At 43.8% G+C, this 24688-nt stretch overlaps 1 protein-coding gene, 1 long non-coding RNA gene and 2 other non-coding genes across 6 annotated transcripts in view; 3 read left to right on the forward strand and 1 right to left on the reverse strand.

Moving 5' to 3' along the window:
* The first annotated feature begins 397 nt into the window (after positions 1–397).
* On the forward strand, positions 398–19881 carry LOC124106077 (uncharacterized). 2 transcript variants are annotated; one of them, XR_006855979.2, is made up of 5 exons: positions 398–707; positions 3375–3408; positions 3962–4004; positions 16626–16659; positions 17214–19881. It is a non-coding gene; the product is annotated as an uncharacterized LOC124106077 (long non-coding RNA). The 2 variants fall into 2 exon arrangements; XR_006855978.2 differs by lacking the exon at positions 398–707 and adding an exon at positions 961–1043.
* LOC124106107 (small nucleolar RNA SNORD93) lies at positions 3462–3534 on the forward strand. The gene has a single exon (XR_006855992.1). It is a non-coding gene; the product is annotated as a small nucleolar RNA SNORD93 (small nucleolar RNA).
* Positions 16713–16786, forward strand: LOC124106106 (small nucleolar RNA SNORD93). Its single transcript, XR_006855991.1, has one exon. It is a non-coding gene; the product is annotated as a small nucleolar RNA SNORD93 (small nucleolar RNA).
* The window catches only part of LOC124106076 (solute carrier family 40 member 1-like), a 29445-nt gene continuing 24589 nt past the window's right edge, over positions 19833–24688 (reverse strand). The window contains exons 9-10 of one of the 2 annotated variants that reach the window (XR_009228551.1): positions 22990–24116; positions 19833–20387 (exon numbers count right to left, since the gene is read on the reverse strand). Coding sequence is in view for 1 of the 2 variants with exons in the window: in XM_058585346.1 (XP_058441329.1) it covers positions 23821–24116 (296 nt within the window). In the remaining variant the exon portion in view is untranslated. Of the gene's footprint in view, positions 24117–24688 lie in introns of both variants that reach the window. The other variant, XM_058585346.1, reaches the window with a different exon arrangement.

Consider the following 24688-nt stretch of genomic DNA (forward strand, 5'->3'; position numbering starts at 1 on the left):
TGTTGGGGAGAATCCTTCCTTGTCTCTTCCCAGTTTCCAGTGGTGGCTGACAATACTGAGGCATTCCTTGGTCTGCTGCAGCATCACTCAGATCTTTGCCTCTGTCCTCACATATTCCCCTGTATGTTTGTCTTCACGTGCATTTTTCTCTTGTTATAAGGACCCAGCCCTGTTGCATTAGAAGAGTCCACCCCAATGACCTCATCTTGACTTGATTGCATCTGCAAAGACATTTCCAAATAAGATCACATTCACATTTCCAAACTCACGGGTGCTGGAGGTTAGGACTCCAACATATTTTTTGGAGAGGAGGCACAAAATTCAGTCCACGACGCTCATATTCTGTTACCTAGGCAGCCAGACAATGGAACTGTTTAATTTTCTGCATTCAAAACACACCGCTGCTCCTCCAATCCGGACAGCCAGAGGTGCTGTGGGGGCAAGATAGTTAGACCTTGGTCATCATTATAAGCCGTTTGTGAGTTTTCTAGGCACTTGGAGTCTTCAACTGCCCCACTCCTCGCCTAGAGAGACCCCACCCCCACCTGATTTCATAGTTCCTCTAACGGAAGCCAAACTTCTGTTACAGGATTAGGCAAGAGTCTTAAGCCCAAATGGGTGTGGCTGAAGACTTTAAGAAGAACGAGGGGAGGAGCAGGCAGAGATACCAACATTGAGTGCCAGAGCTTCCTCTAACTTTCAACCAGGTAAGGGGACGTCCCAGCCAGTGAAGTGTCTGGGGCAAATGTCCCCGAACTCGCAGACTCTGCAGACTCAGGGGTCCGTGGCGGAGAGACCAGGAGACCGGACCCGGGAGACCTGGACAGGGCCGGGCGGCTTCCCGGCCACTTGGGTTTCCGCTCCCCGCAGGCCGGCAGGGGGCGCGCGAGGGCCTAGGGCCCCGCTGGCCAGGCGGGGTCCCGGGGCGGGAGGGGCGCTTTGGCAACTTTTTGGTTGGCTGCTGCGCGGATGCGATCGGCCCAGGGCCCTTTTAAAATTGATCTCCCAGGCGCCCTCTCTTTTCGGTCGCAGCACGCTGCTCGGTAAGTGCGTACCGACCCGCCAAGCGTGGGAGCCCGCCACGTGGCTGAGGGTCTCGCCGGCGGGTGGCCCTTTCCCGAGCCCGGGACAGGGGTTCGGCCTCAGCTCGGCGCCAAGGGCGGGGCCCCTGTAGGTGCAGAAGTCCAACAATTGGACTTAACCAAGACCGAGGCGCAGATCCAGGGACCCCCTCCGGGTTTTAAGCGCCCCTGGGGCTCCCGCCTGCCCGGTTGTTGGGGACCGCGACATAGCCTACTTAGGAAATCGATGAGATCTGAGGTCTGAAGCGCTTTAAGTTTCCGAGCAGAACAGTATAATTCCAGTGCTAGCAACAAGCGGAGGTAATTTCGCCCACATTGCCACTTTCCCGCCACAAATGCTTTCCAGTTGCCACTTTGCGGAGTTGTTTGTATTTTTAAAAAGGTTTGAGTGAATCTTCCGGTAGCCGATGACTGCAGTGAGTCAAGCAGAGAGCTGGGAGGTTTCCTGAGGGATCCCACAATTTTCTCCCCCAGATCCACCTGGAGAGGCTGGTGTGCTGCACAGGGTCCCTTGCAAAATGTGCTGGGGGCCAGGCCTGTCTTGCTTGGTCCTATGCAGGGTGGAGGGTGGAGAGGGGATGTGCTTGGACAAGGGGTTAGACACCTAACTTCTGTCCCCAAGATGTAAGAAGCATACAAAGCTGCCCTTGAGAAAGTTTGTCTGAAGGAAGAATTTCCAAGCCTTGGGGCTTGTGTGTTTGGTTTTTTTTTTTTTAAGCATCCTGACAATTCTAAATGTAATGCACTCTAGGGCGCTAAACTGCTGTACAAAAGGATATTTTCTGAATTTGTCAAAAACTATAAAGATCTAAATTTAGACAAGTGAATGAAAGACTCATTGTGTCTGTAATAGGAACCACTTAGTAGTCTTTTGTTTTTGTTTTTCAATGCATATGACATCTTTATTGAGGTATTAATATTCAATTAATTGTGTTTATTTAATGAGTGCAATTCAAGGAATATCAACAGCATTTTGTAAACTTTTCCAGAGAATATTTTGAATAATGAGAAACTACTTGTGTATACTGCTAAAAATAATCTACTGACAACACTAAGTAATGAAAATATATATATATAGGGTAACTGACACTCTCATGTATGCCTGGTGCAAAATTAGAATAATCGCTTTTTATTTTAGTCAGCTTTTCATTAGTATTACACACACACCAACTAATTTATAAAGAGAGTGGAATTATTTTGGCTCAGTTATGTAGGTTCTAGTTCTTGATAGACTGGCTCTGTTTGTTTGGGGTATGTGGCAAGATAGCACATTATGGCAGTAGTCTTATAAGACTTTTTTTTTAGTCTTATAAGTCTTGTGTTTGACATGTGTTCCTCAGCTCTGATAGACTCTTACTACCCTTTCAATACGAGGAAGCTGAATGGGACATCAATTTTACTGGTTTGAAAGAGGAAAGAAGGGCAGTGATGTAACCTGTGTTCTAGGCACCTTTTGTTCAGCCACAAATCTAGACCCAAGCAACGAACAGATTGTCAAATAGCCCAGTGACACAAGAACCTCCAATGGGTATTTTTTGTTTTACCATTGATTTAGGTGTTGAGGATTCCTGTTGAACCAAACTAGGTTAACATTCAGTTTGATGCAGGCTGAGAGCCTGGCATGTCAAGGAAGCAGCCCTGAGCCAGTGTCTATTTAAGGATTTGGAAACTGAGCAAGTGCCCAGGACTAGAAACTTCTCAACCCTAGGCTCTCAGCCTCAGGGTAAAAAAGTTTCATGCTTCTTTTAATTTTAAATCTGTGAAAAGTTTATTTCAGTTTTTTAGGAGAATACTGTATCCAAGTAATGTTTCTTTTCCAAACTTGATACTATTGCATGCTAATGTAACAAAGAGATAAAGTTGGAAAGATGGCAACTGCTAAAGTAAAATTGATTCCCAGAGTATAAGGAACTTAAAATCTTTGGAATTGTCAGGAATTTGGAGACCATAGCTTTGTATTTTATCTATTCATCAAAGACAGCTAGTAGATAGCCACAATACAGGCCACTCTTTAAACAACAAAGCTGGATTATCATTATTATTATTATTATTATTTCTCCGGGGATTGAACTCAGTGGCATTGACCACTGAGCCACCTCCCCAGCCCTATTTTGTATTTTATTTAGAGACAGGATCTCACTGACTTGCTTAGTGTTTCTCACTTTTGCTGAGGCTGGCTTTGAACTCGTGAACCTCCTGCCTCAGCCGCCCAAACCACTGGGATTACAGGTATGTGCCATCATACTCAGTCGGATATTCTTAACATTAACCTTGTTGTTACTTTTTTGCCAGGCTCAGTGGTGATCAAGATCCTGAAGAACAAAAGGTATGGACCAAATGGAAACAATTTGGCTTGAGTTCATAGTGGAATAGAATTCTTGGCCAAGGATGAGAACTCTAACCTGATTGGATATGTTCTGCTCTGATGGGTTAAAGGATTTACCTGAGGCCAACTTGGTATACAGGAATTTAGTAAATGCAGTCACACCATTCCTTTTAAAATTCTGCTTTACACAGAAGAGGGCGAAAGCCTCTAGTAAATGGATTAATGCTTCATCAAGCCAAGAGAGTTAAAATTTTTTGAGTTAAAAATTTTGTGGGTTTTTTGTTTTGTTTTGTTTTGTTTTTGCATGTGTGTACACTAAAATGTTTGTGTCAACAATGGGTACATTGGGGATTCTGTTTCTTATTTCTGCAGTTTTTGTAAACATAGTCTGAGGGCTCTGGGGATTTAGCTCAGATGGTAGAGTGCTTGCTTTGCAAGGCCATGGGTTCGATCCCAAGCACCACACACACAAAAGAACATAGTTTAGATACTACTATATTATTTTATTGATTAGTAATTGCTGACCTAATAATCTACTGTATTTCTTTTACAGGTCTGATGCATGAAAGAATCAGTAAAGCTGTTCAAGTAATAAGGTATATGGCTGTATGGAATAGAGGTTTTGATGTCTTTGTCCCTTTCTTGGTGGTCACAGAGGTGAATTTTGAGACAGTCCTAATTACATATATGAGCATATCTGGGAATTGTACCTCTGCCCTGTAGCTGAATTGGACTCTTAGAGTCATTTCTGTAGAATTTAGTTCCACATTTAGATTTTCTGTTAGCAAGGCTAGTTTGAAACTTGACACAGAATTAACATTAAAGATTGTCTTTATTGTTGGTTCATAGACTCTACAAAGATGACCAAGGCTGGTTCATTAAGATCAGAGCCAGGAGGGGTGGTACACACCTGTAATGCCAGTAGCTCAGGAAGCTGAGGCAGGAGAATCACAAGTTCAAAGCCAGCCTCAGCAACTTAGTGAAGCCCTGTCTCTAAATAAATATTTAAAAAGGGCTGGGGTTGTGGCTCAGTGGTTAAGTACCCCTGGATTCAACTCATGGTACCAAAAAGAAAAAAAGATCAGTTAGAATAATTCTAAATTAAATAACTATTTTTAAAAGTATCTTAAGAAATTGTTGACTGCTTTAATTTACAAAAGTCATTATAAAATTATTCTTACTATTCCAGACAATCATGTGCTTTTATGGTATACTCAATTAGTAGAGGCGTAAATATGGTAGGACTAGAATTAAATTCTAAGATTTACCTCTTACCTGAGCAAAATATCTGTACATCATAGCAAAATTTGAAACTGTCCTCATTGTTGGTTGACTAAAGAAAAGTTTAAAATACTTTCAAAAACTTGGCTTTGTGTGTTTTGTATGCTTCCATCTTTTTTCACAGCCGATCATTTTGGTGATTAGATCTGACCCTCTTGACAGAAAATGGATCAATTGATTCCAAGAACAGGAAGGGGTTGATTGCAAAGGGCTAGGAGGGGATTTTCGAAGTGATTTTTACATCTTGTTCTACATCTTGATCATCTTGGTGATTGCATGATTATGTGTTTGTCAAATATCACACTTAACAGGATGAATTTTACAGAATATAAATTCGTACTAAAATAAGCATGACTTTAAAAACATCCTTTCTGGTATCTTAATAACGTTTCCAAAGCGATCTATGGGAGAGTGGTTTGGGATCACCATTTAACATGATTTTATTGAGACATTAAGAGCAACAGAAATGCATGAAGATCATTTTTAGGGTATAAGTGACTCATGCACATGATAAATATCAGAGAAAAGTAAGATACTGACACACCCATCCAAGATATGAACTTTACTTTTATGGATGATTGAGGTAGCAGCATATACTACTCTACCTGCTCAACAGCTGCACTTTGAATCTCAACTATGCCATGGTACTTTCACCAATTTGAAAATCCATATAGTCACAACAAGGTAGCAGAAAATGGGGTGTGAAGATTCTTACCATGTGCCCCAGTGCTGTTAATTCTACTTTGGGTTCCTTGAATCCTGATTCCTATATTGACCGGGTTTTCACTCCAAGGAAGTTTTCTGGAATGTGAAGGTATGTGAACTGCTTGGTGTGCTCCTCTGAAAGGCTGGCTGAAGTCAGGTGTAGCATATACCTGTAATCCCAGCAACCTGTGGGGTGGGGGGTTGGGGAGTTGGGGTTGAAGTAGGAGGATCACAGGTTCAAAGCTAGCCTGGGTAATTTAGTGAGACTGTTTCAAAACATAAAGGGCTGGGGAGTGTAACTCAGGGGTAGAATGCCCCAGGGTTCATTCCCAGTACTACCAAAAAGAAAAAGAAAAAATGCAGTATGGAAAAAAACAAAATCAGTCTTCTTTTCCCCTAAAGAGAAAAATGGGTTCTAGAAAGAAAGATGGGTTCAAACATTAGTTGAGTCATTGTTCTTCATTATAGGTAAAACTTCTACCCCCTGAGCCTGTTGAGCCCTTCCCTGGTGACTAAGGGTATGGAGCTCAGTTGTGTCATCTTATGTCTTCCAGAACCCATTGGGGTTCCAGGTTTCATGTACCCCCCACCTCCACCACACCCATGTCCCTATACCTAAAAGAGTTAGAATTGAAACCAGTCTTGAATATTAGAGTGGGGCTCGTTCCCCCAGTGTTATAGATTGAACACTTGAGAAATGCCAAGGCAATAGGTTTTATTTAAAGGATAGAACAGAGATTCCTGAGGGAGTGGGGTGTGTTGGCCTTTTTATAGATTTTAGATTTCCTTTCTTGAGTCCCTTCTTCTTCTTATCTTGCCTATTTGACCAAAAGGGCAGGAAGAGAGCCATCTAGGGGTTGACTTCATGGGTTGGAAAATGTGATCTTTCCCCTCCCCTGGAGGTTGTTAGCAACCAGGTGATGGGGAGTGCTACCTACCCATTTCCTTCTCTTTGATAATCAGCTACCTGTCCTTTGCCCTGGTCTTGGCATCAGCAATGAGGAGCTGCTGTCATGTTCTGTAGGATCAACTTTCCCTTCTTGGCACAGCGTGCGCCCTGTGTGTTTAAACAGCTAAAGCAGCAATATACAAATGCCAACATAACTATTAAACCACCAGACTGTCCTTTGTGCCCCCTTGCGTCACCCTCACGGTTTAAACCAATCATTTTTAAGTGCGTCAACCCCTTGAACTAACAATCCTTTCCAGATTCTTTCCCGCCACTTGATAAGCTAATCATGTTTTAGAGGAGTTGTTTGATTTTTCCCGTGGTGTGTGATGATTTGCTAAGAGATGCTATGATGTATGTAAAGTCCCTGCCTTCCCCAAGAGTGTATAAAAACTGTTGCAAACTCCGGGCTGAGGGCTCTCAGTGTCACCAGTTGCTGTGTGTGGAGAGGACTGAGCTCGCTCGCAATAAACGCCTCTTTGCTGCTTACATCGATCTTGGTCTCTGGTGGTCTTTTGGGGGTCCCGAACTCGAGCATATCATTGGGGGCTCCCTTATAAGCCTACCCAGACACCTCGATCAAGAGGTGATGAAAACCCAGTTGGTAAGTTAAGGCATTGCCGATCTGTAATTTTCTGTACTTTGGTTGCCAGCAAGTTCTGGTTCTGTATTTTCTGGTTGGCAAAAGGTCCTGGTGGACACACTATAGGGCCACCGAGGGGAGTTTGTGGGAGACATCCCCAGCCCCTTCTGGGCTCTGAGTGGATTGCCCTTTACTAAAGGCATCTGTATTTTGTAGTGGAGGGATCCTCCGTCCATCTCCGCATTTAGTTTCAGTTTAGCCATCCAGGCTGCACTGCATATTCTGTGCTATCTGTGTTTGTTTTTATAGTCCTGTCTGCCTCCACCCCCACACCCTGGCAAGGGAACTAATCCCCCTCAGAATTCTTACAGGTCATAAGCCACCAGGGAGTCCTGTGGCGGAAGACCTACTCTGCCTTCTGAAATCCTCTTTGAAATGGCCTCAGGGTGCTCATGGTTTACGCAAGGCATTTGCTGTCTCTTTATGTTACAACCTTGATTTGTGGAATAGTTGTGGCTGTTTTCTCTTTTCACCGAGACATGGGACAAACTCAGACTACTCCTTTGACTGTACTGACTGACCATTTTACAGACATTAGGGAAAGAGGACATAATTTGGGAGTAGAGATAAAGAAAAGAAAACTAGTTACTTTCTGTTCCGCTGAGTAGCCCACCTTTGGTGTAGGGTAGCCATGGGAGAGGGGACCTTTGACAAAAGTCCTCCGAGTAAAGAATGTGATTTTTTGCCTGAGAAGAGAGGGACATCCAGATCAGATCCCTTATATCTTAGTGTGGCTGGACTTACTCAAGGACCCCCACCCCCCTAATTGGCTAACTCCTTTTTTACATGTAGCACATGAGGCCGACATTTTTCTGGCAAAAGAGGTCGATTCTGGGCCACGAACCCTGGAACCTACCCGACTGTCACACCCCCACCCCCTCCCCCCCATCCAGTCCTCCAAGGGGGCGATCACCTGCCCCTCAGAATCCGTGCCCCCTCCCTGTGTGCCCCCCACCAACCAGCCGGATGAGGAGGGGTGCAGGGGGAGGAGCAGGAAGAGCAGAAGGAGCACTGGAAGGACCAGCAGGGGAAAACCGAGGGTGAGCCCAACTCACCCTGTCCCCTGCCCAGTCTCCTCACACCACCCTGGTCTTACCCCTCAGGGAGACAGGGACCCCTGACGAGACAGGGAACCCTAGACTTCAGTATTGGCCCTTCTCCACTAGTGATTTACACAATTGGAAGAATCAAAACCCCTCTTACTCTGACAACCCAAAGAGTTTAGTTTCTCTCCTGGATAGTGTTCTGTTTACTCACCAGCCTACCTGGGATGATTGCCAACAACTGCTCGGCATCCTCTTCACCACGGAAGAAAGGGAAAGAATCCAGACTTCAGACAGAGGCCAGGAAACTGGTCCCTGGAGATGACGCCAACCCTGACTTGATTAATGCTGCTTTTCCCTTGAGTAGGCCGCCCGCAGCCAAGTGGGACCACAACAAGGCAAAAGGTAGGGGGAGGCTCCGGGTCTATCGCCAGACTCTAATGGCGGGTCTCCAGGCTGCGGCCTGAAAACCAACTAATTTGGCTAAAGTTTAGACAGTAATACAAAGGAAACAGGAGTCGCCTGCTAGCTACCTAGAAAGGTTAATGGAAGCCTTTAGACAATTTACCCCAATGGATCCAGAGGCTCCGGAGAATCAGGCAGCAGTAGTAATGGCTTTTGTTAATTAGGCAGCTCCAGATATTAAAAGGAAACTACAAAAGCTAGAGAATTTAGAGGGTAAGATGTTCAGGATCTCTTAGCAACAGCACAGAGAGTCCATAATAATAGGGATGCTCCTGAGGACAGGCAAGTAAAGGCCACCAGAGAAATGACAAGGGTGTTGGTAGCAGCAGTGCAAGGAAGGAAAGGAGGCAAAGTTCAGGGAACTGGAGCAGAGACCAAGAGCAAGAGCAGTGCTGACCTATCGGCCCGCGACCAACCGTGTAAAGACCAATGTGCTTACTGCAAGGAGACAGGTCACTGGACAAGAGAGTGCCCTAAGAAAAAGGAAACGGGGCTGGGGCCCCATCCCCCTAGATGCACCCCAGTATTGGTGACTAACACAGAGGAAGATTAGGGGCGTCGGGGTTCGGCTCCCCTCCCCAAATCTAGGGTGACTCTTAAGGTGGAGGGGACTCCAATTGAGTTCCTAGTGGACACTGGAGTTCAACACTCCATATTGACAGAGCTGCAAGGAAAATTATCTAAAAGGACTTCTTGGATACAGGGGGCTACAGGGATTAACAAATGTTCATGGACTACCCAAAAAACAGTGGACCTAGGCGTGGGCCGGGTATCCCACTTGTTCTTAGTTTTCCCTGACTGCCCCTACCCCCTGTTGGGAAGAGACTTACTCACCAAAATTGGAGCTCAAGTTCACTTTCAACCTGGAGGCACTACAATCTCTGATGGTCAGGGACAGCCTATTCAGGTACTGACTGTGACCTTAGAGGATGGATACAGACTGTATTAACAACCCATCCCCGGCAATCAGGATATAGACTGTTGGCTAAAGGAGTACCTGGAAGCATGGTCCGAGACAGGAGGTATGGGTCTGGCCAAACACCGGCCAGCAGTGTTTGTGGAACTAAAACCTGGAGCGGACCTGGCTAGGGTTCGTCAATACCCAATGTCGGTGGAAGCTCGAGCAGGAATAACCCCCCATATTCAACAACTGTTAGACTTGGGGGTCCTACAGTCTTGCCAGTCGGCCTGGAACACCCCGCTTCTGCCTGTTTGAAAGCCTCAGTCCAATGACTACCGGCAGGTCCAAGACCCGAGGGAGGTGAACAAAAGGGTGATGGACATTCACCCCACTGTCCCTAACCTGTATACCCTCCTAAGCTCCCTGCCACCTGAAAGGCAGTGGTATACAGTACTAGATCTAAAAGATGCCTTCTTTAGTCTGCTCCTGGCCCCCAGGAGTCAACAACTAATCGCCTTCGAGTGGTTGGACAAGGAAAATGGACAATGGACAGCTAACATGGACCAGACTCCCACAAGGCTTCAAGAATTCTCCTACTATCCTCAATAAAGCACTCCATGAGGACCTAGGTGAGTTCCGGGAGAAGCACCCTGAGCTAACTCTCTTACAGTATGTAGATGATTTGTTGATTGCAGCCCAGACCAGAGAAGGGTGCCTAAAAGGGACCGGATACCTGTTGCAGCTCTGGGGGACCTAGGTTACTGAGCCTCAGCCAACCAAGAAAGCTCAAAAATCTGCAAGCCTGAAGTGACATACCTAGGGTATCTGTTAAAAGACAGGCAATGCTGACTAACACAGGCCAAGAAAGAGATAGTACCCCAGACCCCAAGGCAAATGAGGGAGTTTCTGGGATCTGCTGGCTTTTGCAGGCTGTGGATACTTGGGTTTGCTGAATTAGCCAGGCCTTTGTGCGAAGGCACGAATGCAACTCAGCTCTTCCAGTGGACTGAGGAAATGGGCAGAGCCTTCAATCAAATTAAGACTGCATTGCTGTCCGCACCAGCTCTAGGGCTATCCGATGTCACGAAACCATTCTGTACATTGATGAGCGCAAGGGGGTTGCTAAAGGGGTCTTGACCCAGTATTTGGGTCCCTGGAAGAGGCCAGTGGCCTACTTGTCAAAAAAGCTGGGCCCTGTGGCGGCCAGCTGGCCACCTTACTTGAGGATGATAGCTGCCACTGCCCTATAATGATAAAGGAAGCCAACAAACTAACCTTAGGACAAGAGATATATATCACCCCCCCCCCCCCAAATGCCATCGAAGGAATCCTGAAGCAACCCCCAGAACGGTGGCTAAGCAACACCTGGCTCACCCATTATCAAGGGCTGTTACTTAACCCTCTCAGAATAACCTTTTAGGCATCCTCAGCTCTCAACCCCACAACCCTGCTACCCAACCCCAACTTGGAGGCTCCCTTGCATGACTGTGCACAGATCCTAGCACAGGTCCGCAGCATCAGAGAAGACCTCCAGGACCAGCCATTGCCGGATGCAGAGCTTGGTTGCATGCAGAGCTTGGATGCGCAGAGCTTGGATGCGGAGCTCCTCTGGTTCACGGATGGGAGCAGCTTCATTCCACAAGGTCAGAGATATGCAGGCGCAAGGTGGTAACAGAGACTGAAGTAGTATGGGCTGAGCCCCTCCCGACAGGAACATCAGCCCAGAGAGCTGAACTGATAGCCTTGACCCAAGCACTAATGCTAGGAAAAGACATAAAGCTGACTGTGTACACCGATAGCCGGTATGCTTTTGCCACGGTCCACATACATGGCGCCATCTATAAGAAAAGAGGGCTACTGACAGCTGAGGGAAAGACTATAAAAAAAGAAGAGATATTGGCCCTTATTACAACCCTATGGTTGCCTAAGAAATTGGCCATTGTCCACCGTCCAGGACATCAGAAACCTAAGGGCATGGTATCCAGAGGGAACAATCTGGCAGATAAAACCGCTTGGGAAATAGCCATGCAAAGAGAGATTGTGATGATAGCCAACCTGCCTGATCCAGACCGAAGCCTACCAGAAATGCCACAATATTTCAAAGAGGACTTAGAGTGGATTAAAGGCCTGCCTATGACTCAGTGCCTTAATGGATGGTGGTGAGACTCCCAATGTCATGTGATAGTATCTGAAAAGTTAGGCAACAGAATTTTGCAAAAAATGCATCGCTCCACCCACATGGGTGAGAGAAAAATGCAGGACCTACTAAGCCATGCTAAGATAAAGATTTAAAATGCAAATTCCAAGATCCAGCAGATTGTTGCTACCTGTAAGGCCTGCCAGCTGACGAATGCGGGCCACAGCACAATCAACCCTGGGAATCCGGTAAGAGGAGACGAGACAGAACAGGAGCCTATTGGGAAGTAGACTTCACTGCGGTAAAACGTGGCAAATATGGATATAAGTACCTTTTAGTTTTTATAGATACTTTTTCAGGATGGGTAGAAGGATTTCCAACTAAGCGTGAGACAGCTCAAGTAGTAGTTAAAAAGTTGCTGGAAGACATCTTACCCAAGTACGGCTTCCCAGTCTTGGTAGGGTCGGATAATGGACCGGCCTTTGTGTCTAAGGTAAGTCAGGGACTCGTGTCTATTCTTGGGGCAGATTGGAAATTGCTTTGTGCTTACAGACCCCAAAGTTCAGGACAAGTAGAGAGAATGAATAGAACCCTAAAAGAGACCCTAACCAAATTGACCATGGAGACTGGCGGAGACTGGGTAGCCCTCCTTCCCTATGCCCTGTATAGGGTACAGAATTCCCCTTATAAGTTAGAAGCCACTCCCTTTGAAATTATGTTTGGCATACCCCCTCCCATAATCCCCTGCTTGTCTGAGCACCTGCTTGTAGAATTTGATGACTCTGACCTCTTACATTCCCTAAAAGCCCTGCAACAAGCCCACCAGGACGAGTGGTCCCACCTCAAAGCTCTGTATGAAACAGGACCCCCTCCTCAGCCACACAGCTTCTGTTCCGGAGACTAGGTCTACATAAAGAGACATCAACAGGAATCACTGCAACCTTGCTGGAAGGGACCATACGTGGTGATTCTCATGATGCCCACTGCTCTCAAGGTCAATGGGATCGCCACCTGGATCCACTACTCTCATGCAAAGCCAACGGACTTGTTCCCCATGAGGAGTGACTTCATTCCGGATTCGAATTCCAAGTGGCAAGTTACTCGTCATAAGGACAATTTTCTTAATTGTTTAAACCCTAGTTAGGATGCTATTATTAGTCTGGCTGCTTATTCTTGCTTGCATTAGTACCATTCTTTGTAATAACCCCCATTTTCCATATAAGTGGACCTGGGTAATCCAGAATCCAGCAATTGGACATAATGTAGTCTTGGCAACTCAGGAAGGACCCCAGATATGGTTCCCGGACTTAGAGTTTGATCTTTGCCAGTTGGCTGAGGGGTCGTGGAAACAAACAAAACAAAAAGGCTCTGACACACCCATCCATTATATGAGAAAGAGGTACCTGAGCTCTGATGGCTTAAATGGTCCTCCCTATAAAATGGATACCTGGTACATATGCCCCAGAGAGTCCCGACCCCCGCAATGCGGGAGTTCTACAGAATATTATTGCAAGCAATGGGGATGTGAGACTAGTGTGGGAGGGTCTAGAGCCTGGAAGGTCGCCAAAGATGACTTAGTAAAATACTCCAGACCACATAGTCAGAACTCCTGGATACAAGCCAGATTCACCCCAAAGGGAAAAGAGGCACAAGGATGGGAACAAGGAAAATCTTGGGGAATAAGACTTTACCAGATAGGAAGCAGTGATGAAGGACTCATTTTTATTCTCAAGGTTTTAAAGACCCAAATTGTACCCGCTGTGGTGGGACCTAAGAAAGCCCTGGCCCCACCACCATCAGCTAACACCCCCATTATGCCCGAAAGTACCCAAGTACCTAAGACTATCCAGAGGATCCCTGAGGACAGGGACCTAAACTCTCCACCTGAACTGCCCAACCTACTTGTGCCTGGCATTTCAGAGGAGAACACCTTGAGAGCTCCCTTGTGGAAACTACTGCTAAAAACTTATGATGTTGTAAACAAAACCCAACCCCAGGTGACAGATATGTTGGATATGTTATGATATGCAACTCCCCTTTTATGAGGGGATAGCTCTCCCAGGAAGTTGTACACTGACTAGCAAAGTACAGGACTGCCGATGGGAACCAGTGGAATCTGGACTTACCTTGGAGAAGGTTATTGGGAAAGGCAGCTGTGTGGGAAACCCACCACCCTCTCTGCAGCATTTATGCAATCAGACTTCCCCTATACCCACCCAAATGACTTATCTATTACCATCAGAAAACAGTTGGTGGGCATGTGACACAGGCCTTACCCCCTGTGCTCACATAGCCATGCTCAACCGTACCCACGGATTTTGTGTTATGGTTCAACTTGTACCCAGATTAATTTACCACTCTGAAGAAGAAGTGATACTCAGGTTAGAAAATAAGGAATTACAAAGGAAGGTAAAGGGAGAAGTAGCTGTAGCCTATTAACCATAGGAGCCTGCTGGTAGCAGGCCCGCCCTGGCCCCTGGGGACTCAACCCCCAGTTCTTTGTTCTGCATGTCAATGTGGCCAGCTCACAAGGCCGTGACACGGGCTTGCGGTCTCCTGTTTATCTGCCTCGAGCATATGTGTCTCTCGGGAACATCTTGTCCTGTTCGAGCCTCCTGATAGGGGACGGTGACGCGATGGTAACCCAAGGACGCAGTTATTACTCTTCCCTCCTCACTTTTGAGTGATTTCCCGCAGCTGTTAAAAGATATATAAGGGGAACAAATTTGGCAATAAAGCGCGCACGCTCCCTCCTGGATGAAGAACCTTGGTGTCCTGTGTATTTTTAACCCCGCCGTCCCTCGCCGGACTTGGCTCCATTAGCCGGACACGGCAGGAGCCCTGTTAGAAGCAGTAGGAGTGGGGACTGGAACAACGGCCCTGATTGAACGGCGCTCCTATTTTTCCAGTCTGAGGGAAGCTATAGATGAGGACATCCAAGAACTACAGAGACAGGTAAAACATTTGGAGGAATTACATGCATCCCTTGCAGAAGTCGTGCTTCAAAATCGAAGGGGCTTAGATTTAGTGTTTTTACAACAAGGAGGACTTTGTGCAGCACTAGGAGAAGAATGTTGTTTTTACGTTAACCACTCCGGGGTAATCAGACAATAATAGCCAAAGTACAGGAAGGATTGGAGAAGCGGAGGAAAGACAGAGAGCGTCAGAAAGGATGGCTTGAATCATGGTTTGATTATTCCCCCTGGCTCACAACTTTACTTTCAGCTTTGGTTGGACCCTTACTTGTAATTATGCTTGCCTTAATAGTAGGACCCTGTATTATAAATACGTTTGCAGCCTTTGTAAAGGAACGAATCAATACAGTCCAGTTAATAGTGTTACGAGCCCAGTACCAGTCCCTGGACAAAAGTAGTAGGGTCGAACCCTATGAGCTTACTCAGAGGAATCCATGATTGGCTTCCAAGGTACCCAAAAAGAAATGGGGGAATAAAAGACCTAAGCAACCTCATTTTACTTGGGACCTCATTTTGCTCTGAGACTTAACCCCTGACCTACTGCAGTCCTAAAGTCAGGAAATACCACAGAAAGCTCTGCACAAACAGTTCTCAGAAAAGCCACAGATGGTGATTGCCTAAGATAGGCCAGATGTCAAAATATCTGAAATTCCAGACGGCCCCCACCTAGGTGCAGTGACCAATATCTAAACCAGAAGCCCTGCAGCTTGGCACGTACCCCCCCCTTGCTACACGTACCCCCCTTGCAACACCGTCATGGTTTAAAACAATCATTTTTAAGTGTGTCAACCCCTTAAACTAACCAATAATCCTTTCCAGATTCTTTCCCGCCACGTGGTATGCTAATCATGTTTTAGAGTTGTTGTTTGATTTTCCCGTGGTGTGTGATGATTTGCTAAGAGATGCTATGATGTATGTGAAGTCCCTGCCTTCCCAAAGAGTGTATAAAACTGCTGCAAACCCTGGGCTTGGGGCCTTTCAGCCTCACCAGTTGCTGTGTGCGCAGAGGACTGAAGTAGCTCACAACAAATGCCTCTTTGCTGCGTACATTGATCTTGGTCTCTGGTGGTCTTTTGGAGGTCCCGAATTTGAGCATATCACTAGTTCATGATAGACTGGCTCTGTTGTTTGGGGTATGTGTCAAGATAGCACATTATGGCAGTAGTCTTATAAGACTAATAAGTCTTATAAGATAAGTCTTATGTTTGACGTGTTCCTCAGGTCTGAGAGATTCGTACTACCCTTTTTGAAAGAGGAAAGAAGTGCAGTGATGTAACCTGTGTTCTAGGTACCTTTTGTTCCTCCACAAATCTTGACCCAAAGCACACGAAAGGATTGAATCCCCTATCTGTCAAATAACCCAGTGACACAGGAACCTCCAATGGGTATTCTTTGTTTTACCATTGATTTAGGTGTTGGGATTCCTGTAGAACCAAACTGGGTTAACTGTTCAGTTTGATGCAGGCTGAGACCTGGCATGTCAAGGAAGCAGCCCTGAGCCAGTGTCTATTTAAGGATTTGGAAACTGAGCAAGTGCCCAGGACTAGAAACTTCTCAACCCTAGGCTCTCAGCCTCAGGGTAAAAAAGTTTCATGCTTCTTTTAATTTTAAATCTGTGAAAAGTTTATTTCAGTTTTTTAGGAGAATACTGTATCCAAGTAATGTTTCTTTTCCAAACTTGATACTATTGCATGCTAATGTAACAAAGAGATAAAGTTGGAAAGATGGCAACTGCTAAAGTAAAATTGATTCCCAGAGTATAAGGAACTTAAAATCTTTGGAATTGTCAGGAATTTGGAGACCATAGCTTTGTATTTTATCTATTTATCAAAGGCAGCTAGTAGATAGCCATAATACAGGACACTCTTTAAACAACAAAGCTGTATCTGGATTATTATTATTATTGCACCTGGGATTGAACTCAGGGGCACATCCCCAACCCTATTTTGTATTTAGAGACAGGGTCTCACTGACTTGCTTAGTGATTCTCACTTTTGCTGAGGCTGGCTTTGAACTCTCATCCTCCTGCCTCAGCCTCCCAAATCACTGGGATTACAGGTATGCGCCATTGCACCCAGTTGATATTAACATTAACCTTGTTGTCACTTTTTTTGCCAGGCTCAGTGGTGCTCAAGATCCTGAGGAACATAAGGTATGGACCAAATGGAAATAATTTGGCTTGAGTTCATAGTGGGATAGAATTCTTGGCCAAGGATGAGAACTCTAACCTGATTGGATATGCTTCTGCTCTGATGGGTTAAAGGATTTACCTGAGGCCAACTTGGTATACAGGAATTCAGTAAATGCAGTCACACCATTCCTTTTAAAATTCTGCTTTACACAGAAGAGGGCGAAAGCCTCTAGTAAATGGATTAATGCTTCATCAAGCCAAGAGAGTTAAAATTTTTTGAGTTAAAAATTTTGTGGGTTTTTTGTTTTGTTTTGTTTTGTTTTTGCATGTGTGTACACTAAAATGTTTGTGTCAACAATGGGTACATTGGGGATTCTGTTTCTTATTTCTGCAGTTTTTGTAAACATAGTCTAAGGGCTCTGGGGATTTAGCTCAGTTGGTAGAGTGCTTGCTTTGCAAGGCCATGGGTTCGATCCCAAACACCACACATACAAAAGAACATAGTTTAGATACTACTATATTATTTTATTGATTAGTAATTGCTGACCTAATAATCTACTGTATTTCTTTTACAGGTCTGATGCATGAAAGAATCAGTAAAGCTGTTCAAGTAATAAGGTATATGGCTGTATGGAATAGAGGTTTTGATGTCTTTGTCCCTTTCTTGGTGGTCACAGAGGTGAATTTTGAGACAGTCCTAATTACATATATGAGCATATCTGGGAATTGTACCTCTGCCCTGTAGCTGAATTGGACTCTTAGAGTCATTTCTGTAGAATTTAGTTCCACATTTATATTTTCTGTTAGCAAGGCTAGTTTGAAACTTGACACAGAATTAACATTAAAGATTGTCTTTATTGTTGGTTCATAGACTCTACAAAGATGACCAAGGCTGGTTCATTAAGATCAGAGCCAGGAGGGGTGGTACACACCTGTAATCCCAGTAGCTCAGGAAGCTGAGGCAGGAGAATCACAAGTTCAAAGCCAGCCTCAGCAACTTAGTGAAGCCCTGTCTCTAAATAAATATTTTAAAAGGGCTGGGGTTGTGGCTCAGTGGTTAAGTACCCCTGGATTCAACTCATGGTACCAAAAAGAAAAAAAGATCAGTTAGAATAATTCTAAATTAAATAGCTATTTTAAAAAGTATCTTAAGAAATTGTTGACTGCTTTAATTTACAAAAGTCATTATAAAATTATTCTTACTATTCCAGACAATCATGTGCTTTTATGGTATACTCAATTAGTAGAGGCGTAAATATGGTAGGACTAGAATTAAATTCTAAGATTTACCTCTTACCTGAGCAAAATATCTGTACATCATAGCAAAATTTGAAACTGTCCTCATTGTTGGTTGACTAAAGAAAAGTTTAAAATACTTTCAAAAACTTGGCTTTGTGTGTTTTGTATGCTTCCATCTTTTTTCATAGTCGATCATTTTGGTGATCAGATCTGACCCTCTTGACAGAAAACGGATCAATTGATTCCAAGAACAGGAAGGGGTTGATTGCAAAGGGCTAGGAGGGGATTTTCGAAGTGATTTTTACATCTTGTTCTACATCTTGATCATCTTGGTGATTGCATGATTATGTGTTTGTCAAATATCACACTTAACAGGATGAATTTTACAGAATATAAATTCGTACTAAAATAAGCATGACTTTAAAAACATCCTTTCCGGTATCTTAATAACATTTCCAAAGCAATCTATGGGAGAGTGGTTTGGGATCACCATTTAACATGATTTTATTGAGACATTAAGAGCAACAGAAATGCATGAAGATCATTTTTAGGGTATAAGTGACTCATGCACATGATAAATATCAGAGAAAAGTAGGATATTGACACACCCATCCAAGATATGAACTTTACATTTATGGATGATTGAGGTAGCAGCATATACTACTCTACCTGCTCAACAGCTGCACTTTGAATCTCAGCTATGCCATGGCACTTTCACCAATTTGAAAATCCATATAGTCACAATAAGGTAGCGGAAAATGGGGTAAAGATTCTTACTATGTGCCCCAATGCTGTTAATTCTACTTTGGGTTCCTTGAATCCTGATTCCTATATTGACCGGGTTTTCACTCCAAGGAAATTTTTTGTAATGTGAAGGTATGTGAACTGCTTGGTGTGCTCCTCTGAAAGGCTGGTTGAAGCCAGGTGTAGCACATACCTGTAATCCCAGCAACCCATGGGGTGGGGGGAGGGTCTGAAGCAGGAGGATCACAAGTTCAAAGCTAGCCTGGGCAATTTATTGAGACTCTGTTTCAAAACATAAAGGGCTGGGGAGTGTAACTCAGGGGTGGAGTGCCCCAGGGTTCATTTCCAGTACTACCAAAAAGAAAAAAAATGCAGTTTGGAAAAAAGTCAATCTTCTTTTCCCCTAAAAAGAAAAATGGGTTCTAAAAAGAAAGATGAGTTCAAACATTAGTTGAGTCATTGTTCTTCCCTATAGGTCAAACTTCTACCCCTGAGCCTGTTGAGCCCTTCCCTGGTGACCAAGGGTATAGAGCTTAGTTTTGTCATCTTGTATGTCTTCCAGAACCCATTGGGGTTCCAGGTTTGATGCATTCTTGCTGTATCCCCACCTCCACCAAATCCATGTCCCTATACCTGGACATGGTTAAAGAGTTAGAATTGAAACCAGTCTTAAAAAGTAGAATGGGGCTCGTTTCCCCAGTGTTATAGATTGAACACTTGAGAAATGCCAAGGCAATAGGTTTTATTTAAAGGACAGAACAGAGACTCCTGAGGGAGTGGGGTGTGTTGGCCTTTTTATAGATTTTAGATTTCCTTTCTTGTGTCCCCTCCTCCTCTTATCTTGCCTATTTGACCAAAAGGGCAGGAAGAGAGCCATCTAGGGGGTGACTTCTTGGGTTGGAAAATGTGATCTTTCCCCTCCCCTGGAGGTTGTTAGCAACCAGGTGATGGGGAGTGCTACCTACCCATTTCCTTCTCTTTGATTATCAGCTGCCTGTCCTTTGCCCTCCTCTCACCATCAGTGAGATGGGCTAAGGAGCTGCAGTCATGCATCAGTTCTGTAGGATCAACTTTCCCTCCTTGGCACAGCGTGTGCCCTGTATGTTAAAACAGCTAAGGCAGCAATATACAAATGCCAACATGACTACTAAACCACCAGACTGTCCTTCGAGCTCCAGGGCCCTAACAGAAGAAGCAAGTCTGAAGTTGAATGAAATGTTTTCACAAGATTTATTCATTTCAAATGAGAGACTTGGGCTTGATGATTATCTTTAATTATGATAAAACTGGAATTGGAATACAATTTTTATGCTAAAGGTTATGATTTCACTGAAAATATAAAATCTTTCAGAACTCCAGTCACTAACTTTTCCAGATAGTGACACAACTCACCCAGTATGCCAGTTAACACCATTGATGTGTCATTCAGGTAGGTTGAGATGCATTACTTTGATTTCAAGAAAAGACATACCCCATGTTCCTAAGCACTTGAGTCCAAGTAGATTCTGTTTCTTAAAGGTAAGCAAGTCTTGTAGTTCAAGTGAATATTCCAGACTAAAATACGTGTATTTTTGAGGGTCTTCAGGCCTTAAATAATTATATTCTTGGCAAATATATTAAGTCCTGTGGTAGTAATGACTCCCTCCTTTATGGAGTTTGCGCAGTGATATCCATTGCACAATGTGACATGGAGCTGGTTGGCATGTGCTTCCATTGACTTCTGTTAAAAGAGGTAATTTCACCTTGTAGCTGGGTCAATACAATATCTGAAAGAGTCAATTGTTAGTACAAATAGTGAAGAAACTATTATATCTTATTATACCCCCCAATACCACATTTCCCAAAATGATTCAGGGTCATTTAAAAGCATCTTAAATAATACAGTAATCCATAAGAGAGAATAAAAGCCCAGTAAGAAGAGAGCAGGAGTACAAAAGTAAGCCATTGGCCTTTATGTTTTCTGCTCCAGCCAGTTTGGCTCTTGAGCTTCCTAAGGGCAGAGAAAAGAGACAACTGACAAATTAGCCATTGAATATCACTTCAAAATGGAGGAGGGGAGCAGTCCTTCACATTTGAGGAATCCTGAACCCAAATGAGAACAGGCTCTTTTTCCCTCCTGATCTCAAGTACTTTGAAGAAAGTAGAACAGAAAGGCATCTGGATAAAAGGAGGATCTAGAAAAAGTGGAGACTGATGCATTTGGCTCTAGAGCAGGAAGGTGAGTTGTTAGCTGCCCACTCCGAAGTCTGGGCCTGCTCAGCTGATTGGCCAGCCAAAATCAGAGGTAAAATGAGAAGCTACTTCCAGGTTGTATGCATGGATAAATAGCCAGACGTGTGTTCGAAAGTCTTATATTTATTTTGTACTCATAATAAAGATTGCCTTTCCAAAATTTACTTTGTATTTATAAACTTAAAATTTCTACTTCCAATATTTTATTATAAAATTGTAGTTTATCACAATATGGAATTAGGCAACTGTGACTAGAAGGCCCTCTAGTGGAGTTTATCTATACTACAAGGGGCCAATTATCTTGAACCCTCCACTATTGCCACATGAACCTCCATACCAGTCAGTTTCAGAGATAAGAGGTAAACTGTCAAATTAGTTTGATGCATGTCACCTTGATTTGTTTTGGGGAGTAGCAGGATATTATAGCTGATGAATGAAACCTAATACCATTAACATTGGACAAGTTTCCTGACTTGTTACCATACTCTCAGGTAGGTATAACCTATGTGTCACAGGCCTCTCCTAGTGAAGAAATATGTGGGACTTAGGGAATAATTGTCTACAACTGCTCTCCAATACAGCAGCCACCAGTCACATGTGACTAGTCCAAACTGATGTGCTGTAGGTGTGAAAAGTTCAGATGTAAAGAATATATAAAAATTTGGGCTGGGGTTGTGGCTCAGTGGTAGAGCACTTGCCTAGCAGTTGTGAGGCACTGGGTTTGATTCTCAGCACCACATCTAAATAAAATAAAGGTCCATCCATGACTCAAAAAAAAAAAAAACTTTTAAAAAAGAATATATAAAATTTTCAATTTTATAATGATTTTAAGTTCCACAATAATTGACTGGGTTGAATTAAATACACTTCAAGTGATATTAATATGATTTGCATTATATTTCTATTGGACAGGATGGGTGTAAAACATGAATCAAAATCATCATGGAAACATGCAAATAGCAACCTACAATGTAATAGGAAGATGTTGCTATACTATACAGAACCTTGAGGAAAAGGAAGAGTAAAATTAGCACTCACAGTGAAGAATTTACCAGGAAGCAGCTATTTTCCCTCCTAAGGACAGAAGTTGCAGAGGTAGGGAGCTCATGCTACTCAGAAGACTCCACATAGAGTCTAGTCTCGCGCTAGAGATTTTAAAGGAAAAAGACTTCAGAATGTATTTATTAAATGCTCCTTCTGTTCTCCACCTGCCCTGCACAAATATTTGTGTGTTCATTGGAGTAATCAAGGGCTGGAGGGTTTGGTAGGCTACATCTAGTCAAATATGACTTCCTAGTAAAGAATCCAGATGAAGAAAGGTTTGGTCTCCTGACCAATTCTTCTGGTGTGTGTGTGTGTGTGTGTGTGTGTAGTAGAGTAGTAGTAGTAATGTAGTAATGGAAGGGGAGAGATTGGAGGAGGTGGCATCACAAATATCACTAGAACTTGTATAAAGTACTCTTTTTTGAAACTACCTTATGTTAGGCAAAATGTTCCACAGAATTCTCTCCTTCCCTTGTTTTCACTTAACTGTTTGCTCTAAAAAAGCAGATCCATGTAAAATCCCAGTGTGTCATTTTCTTGCTACTAATAATGACTTTTTGTCATTTTGTTTCTTTCTGTGAAGTGCTGAGGATCAAACCCAGGCCCTCACGCATGCTAGGCGAGTGCTCTACCACTGCTCTCCCAGCCTCTGTCATTTTATTTTTAATAATAAGTGAATTCCTCCTGTAGTTTTCACATTTCTCTTAAATAATGGTTCTTAATTAGGGGACATTTGTTAGTGTCTGGAGACTCTTGATTGTCACAACTAGGTTGATGGGGCTATGCCGCCAGCTTCTAGTAGGTAGAGACCAGAGATGCTACAAAATATACTACAATGCAAAGGACTGCCCCTGCAACAAAGAATGTTGACCCAGAGTGTCCGTAGTACAAAATTGGGAATCACTGTCTTAGAAAATGTCATTTCTGGGGCTGGGGTTGAAGCTCAGTGGTAGAGAACTTGCCTATCATAAGTGAGGCACTGAGTCCCATCCTCAGCACCACATAAAAATAAATAAATAAAACAAAGGTATTATGTCCATCTATACCTAAGAAAGAAAGAAAAGAAAAGAATGTCATTTCTTCAAGACCTACCTGTTAAGGTGTTCCTGAGTATGCTATTGGCTGTTTCCCAAATGTGACATAGAAAGCTTCTCTAGACCATGGGTCTTAAGGGGATTTTATTGCTAGTACCATTGTTTTTCATTTCCAGGTGAAACTTACACATCACAGCACTTATAAAATAATAATTGATTATTAGTCTTAAGTCAACATATAAAACTAGTTTTAGTGTTAATTGTTCATAAGTGACCAGCAACTCCCCATTTGCTCATCACAAACAAGTATGTTCTTAGAGTGTTCATGAGGCGAAGCTTGTCCACACTCGCCAAAGGACCACCGTATCTGTGGTTTGGCTGCAGAGTCCATAAGCCACACCCAGGTTATTCTCATGATCTGTTTCTCCAATCAATAGCTTCAGTCCTCACTAGGAGTATTCAGCTCAACCAAAGAACAGTCACCAACTAGCAGAAGAACAAAAAATGTAAACTCACACTGAAGAATTGAACCAGACATTACTGACCACTCTCCACCTCTCTAATTTTAACACTAACCAGAAGATTCTGACTCATTTTAAATCCCGAAGAACAATAAAACACTGAGTTACTATACTGGCAAAATTAAAACAAGCCTCTTCAAGTTGTCTGGGGGGGGCACTCTGACTTGGAGTCATCCCCCTTTCCTGCGCTGATGGTACCACTAGGGCCAAGACACACGTAAGCAGATGGTGCTGTTGGCAAGAGGTGATGTCACTGTTGCTCTGGAGTGTAGCATTGGCACTGGCAGATACGGTAGCCATGAGGGAAGTCAGTGGACACACTCAGTGGAGATGGGGCCAGAGTTGCTCTGGGAAGTACTGCCTACCTCTCAGCTTAAAGGTGTCCAAGTGCCCTTCTTTATTGTCTCATTCACCTGGGAATTTTCAATCTTACACTTTCTTGCATAAAAAAAATACAGCACATGGCCTGTGGTTACAAACAGCATGGAAATGAAGACTAGCATGCCAAACTGCTGTGGCTGCGGGGCCAGCATGACGAGGATGAAGTGGATGAGGTCCATAAGATAGTTCAGGGAGCACTGCACACCGTTGACGGCCCCTCGCTCTGCTTCCGGAATGTTCTCCTGGAGAAGCTGGGTCACAGTGAGGTCAAAGGACCAGAGCCCTGCAGGACAGCAATGTAGGGAGAGAATAAACATGAACAGATGTCAGAGGACCTCTGTGAGATTCTGGTTCTGGAATTGATGAGTACTGTTGCCTTGGATAAATGCAACTTCCTGCTGCTCAGTTTCCTTATCTGTGAAATGGGAATATTAAAGGCACTAATGGCTCATTGGAGAATTCCATGAACTTGTACAATAAAATGTAGTGCTGTGCCTGACCACCTGTGCATGGCAGTTACTGTCATAAGTTATGGTGTTATAATTATCTTTTTGAATCACCATCACTACCATTGTCATCAGATGCACAATAACTTCATTTTGGATGTATTTATTTGTGTCCCCTCCTCATTGCAAAAACATGTTTAAGGCAGAGAGCAAAATCTTGAGCTTCAAATCTACTTCCAATTCCAGATTTTCCCTCTTCACACCTGGCTTAGCTGAGAAAGAATTGGGCTCCACTCTTCACCCTGCCCACCACTCTCAAACACCTAAAGAGGACACATTTGAATTTGTTTCAGAAGCAGCTCCAGGATCTGCTGTGTAACCATCAGCAAGGGCAGAAGCCAGCAGTGCT

The sequence above is a fragment of the Marmota monax genome, unplaced genomic scaffold (assembly GCF_021218885.2).
Source record: "Marmota monax isolate L192 unplaced genomic scaffold, Marmota_monax_Labrador192_F-V1.1 WCK01_AAM20220418_F8-fsc00057, whole genome shotgun sequence".
Lineage (NCBI taxonomy): Eukaryota > Metazoa > Chordata > Mammalia > Rodentia > Sciuridae > Marmota > Marmota monax.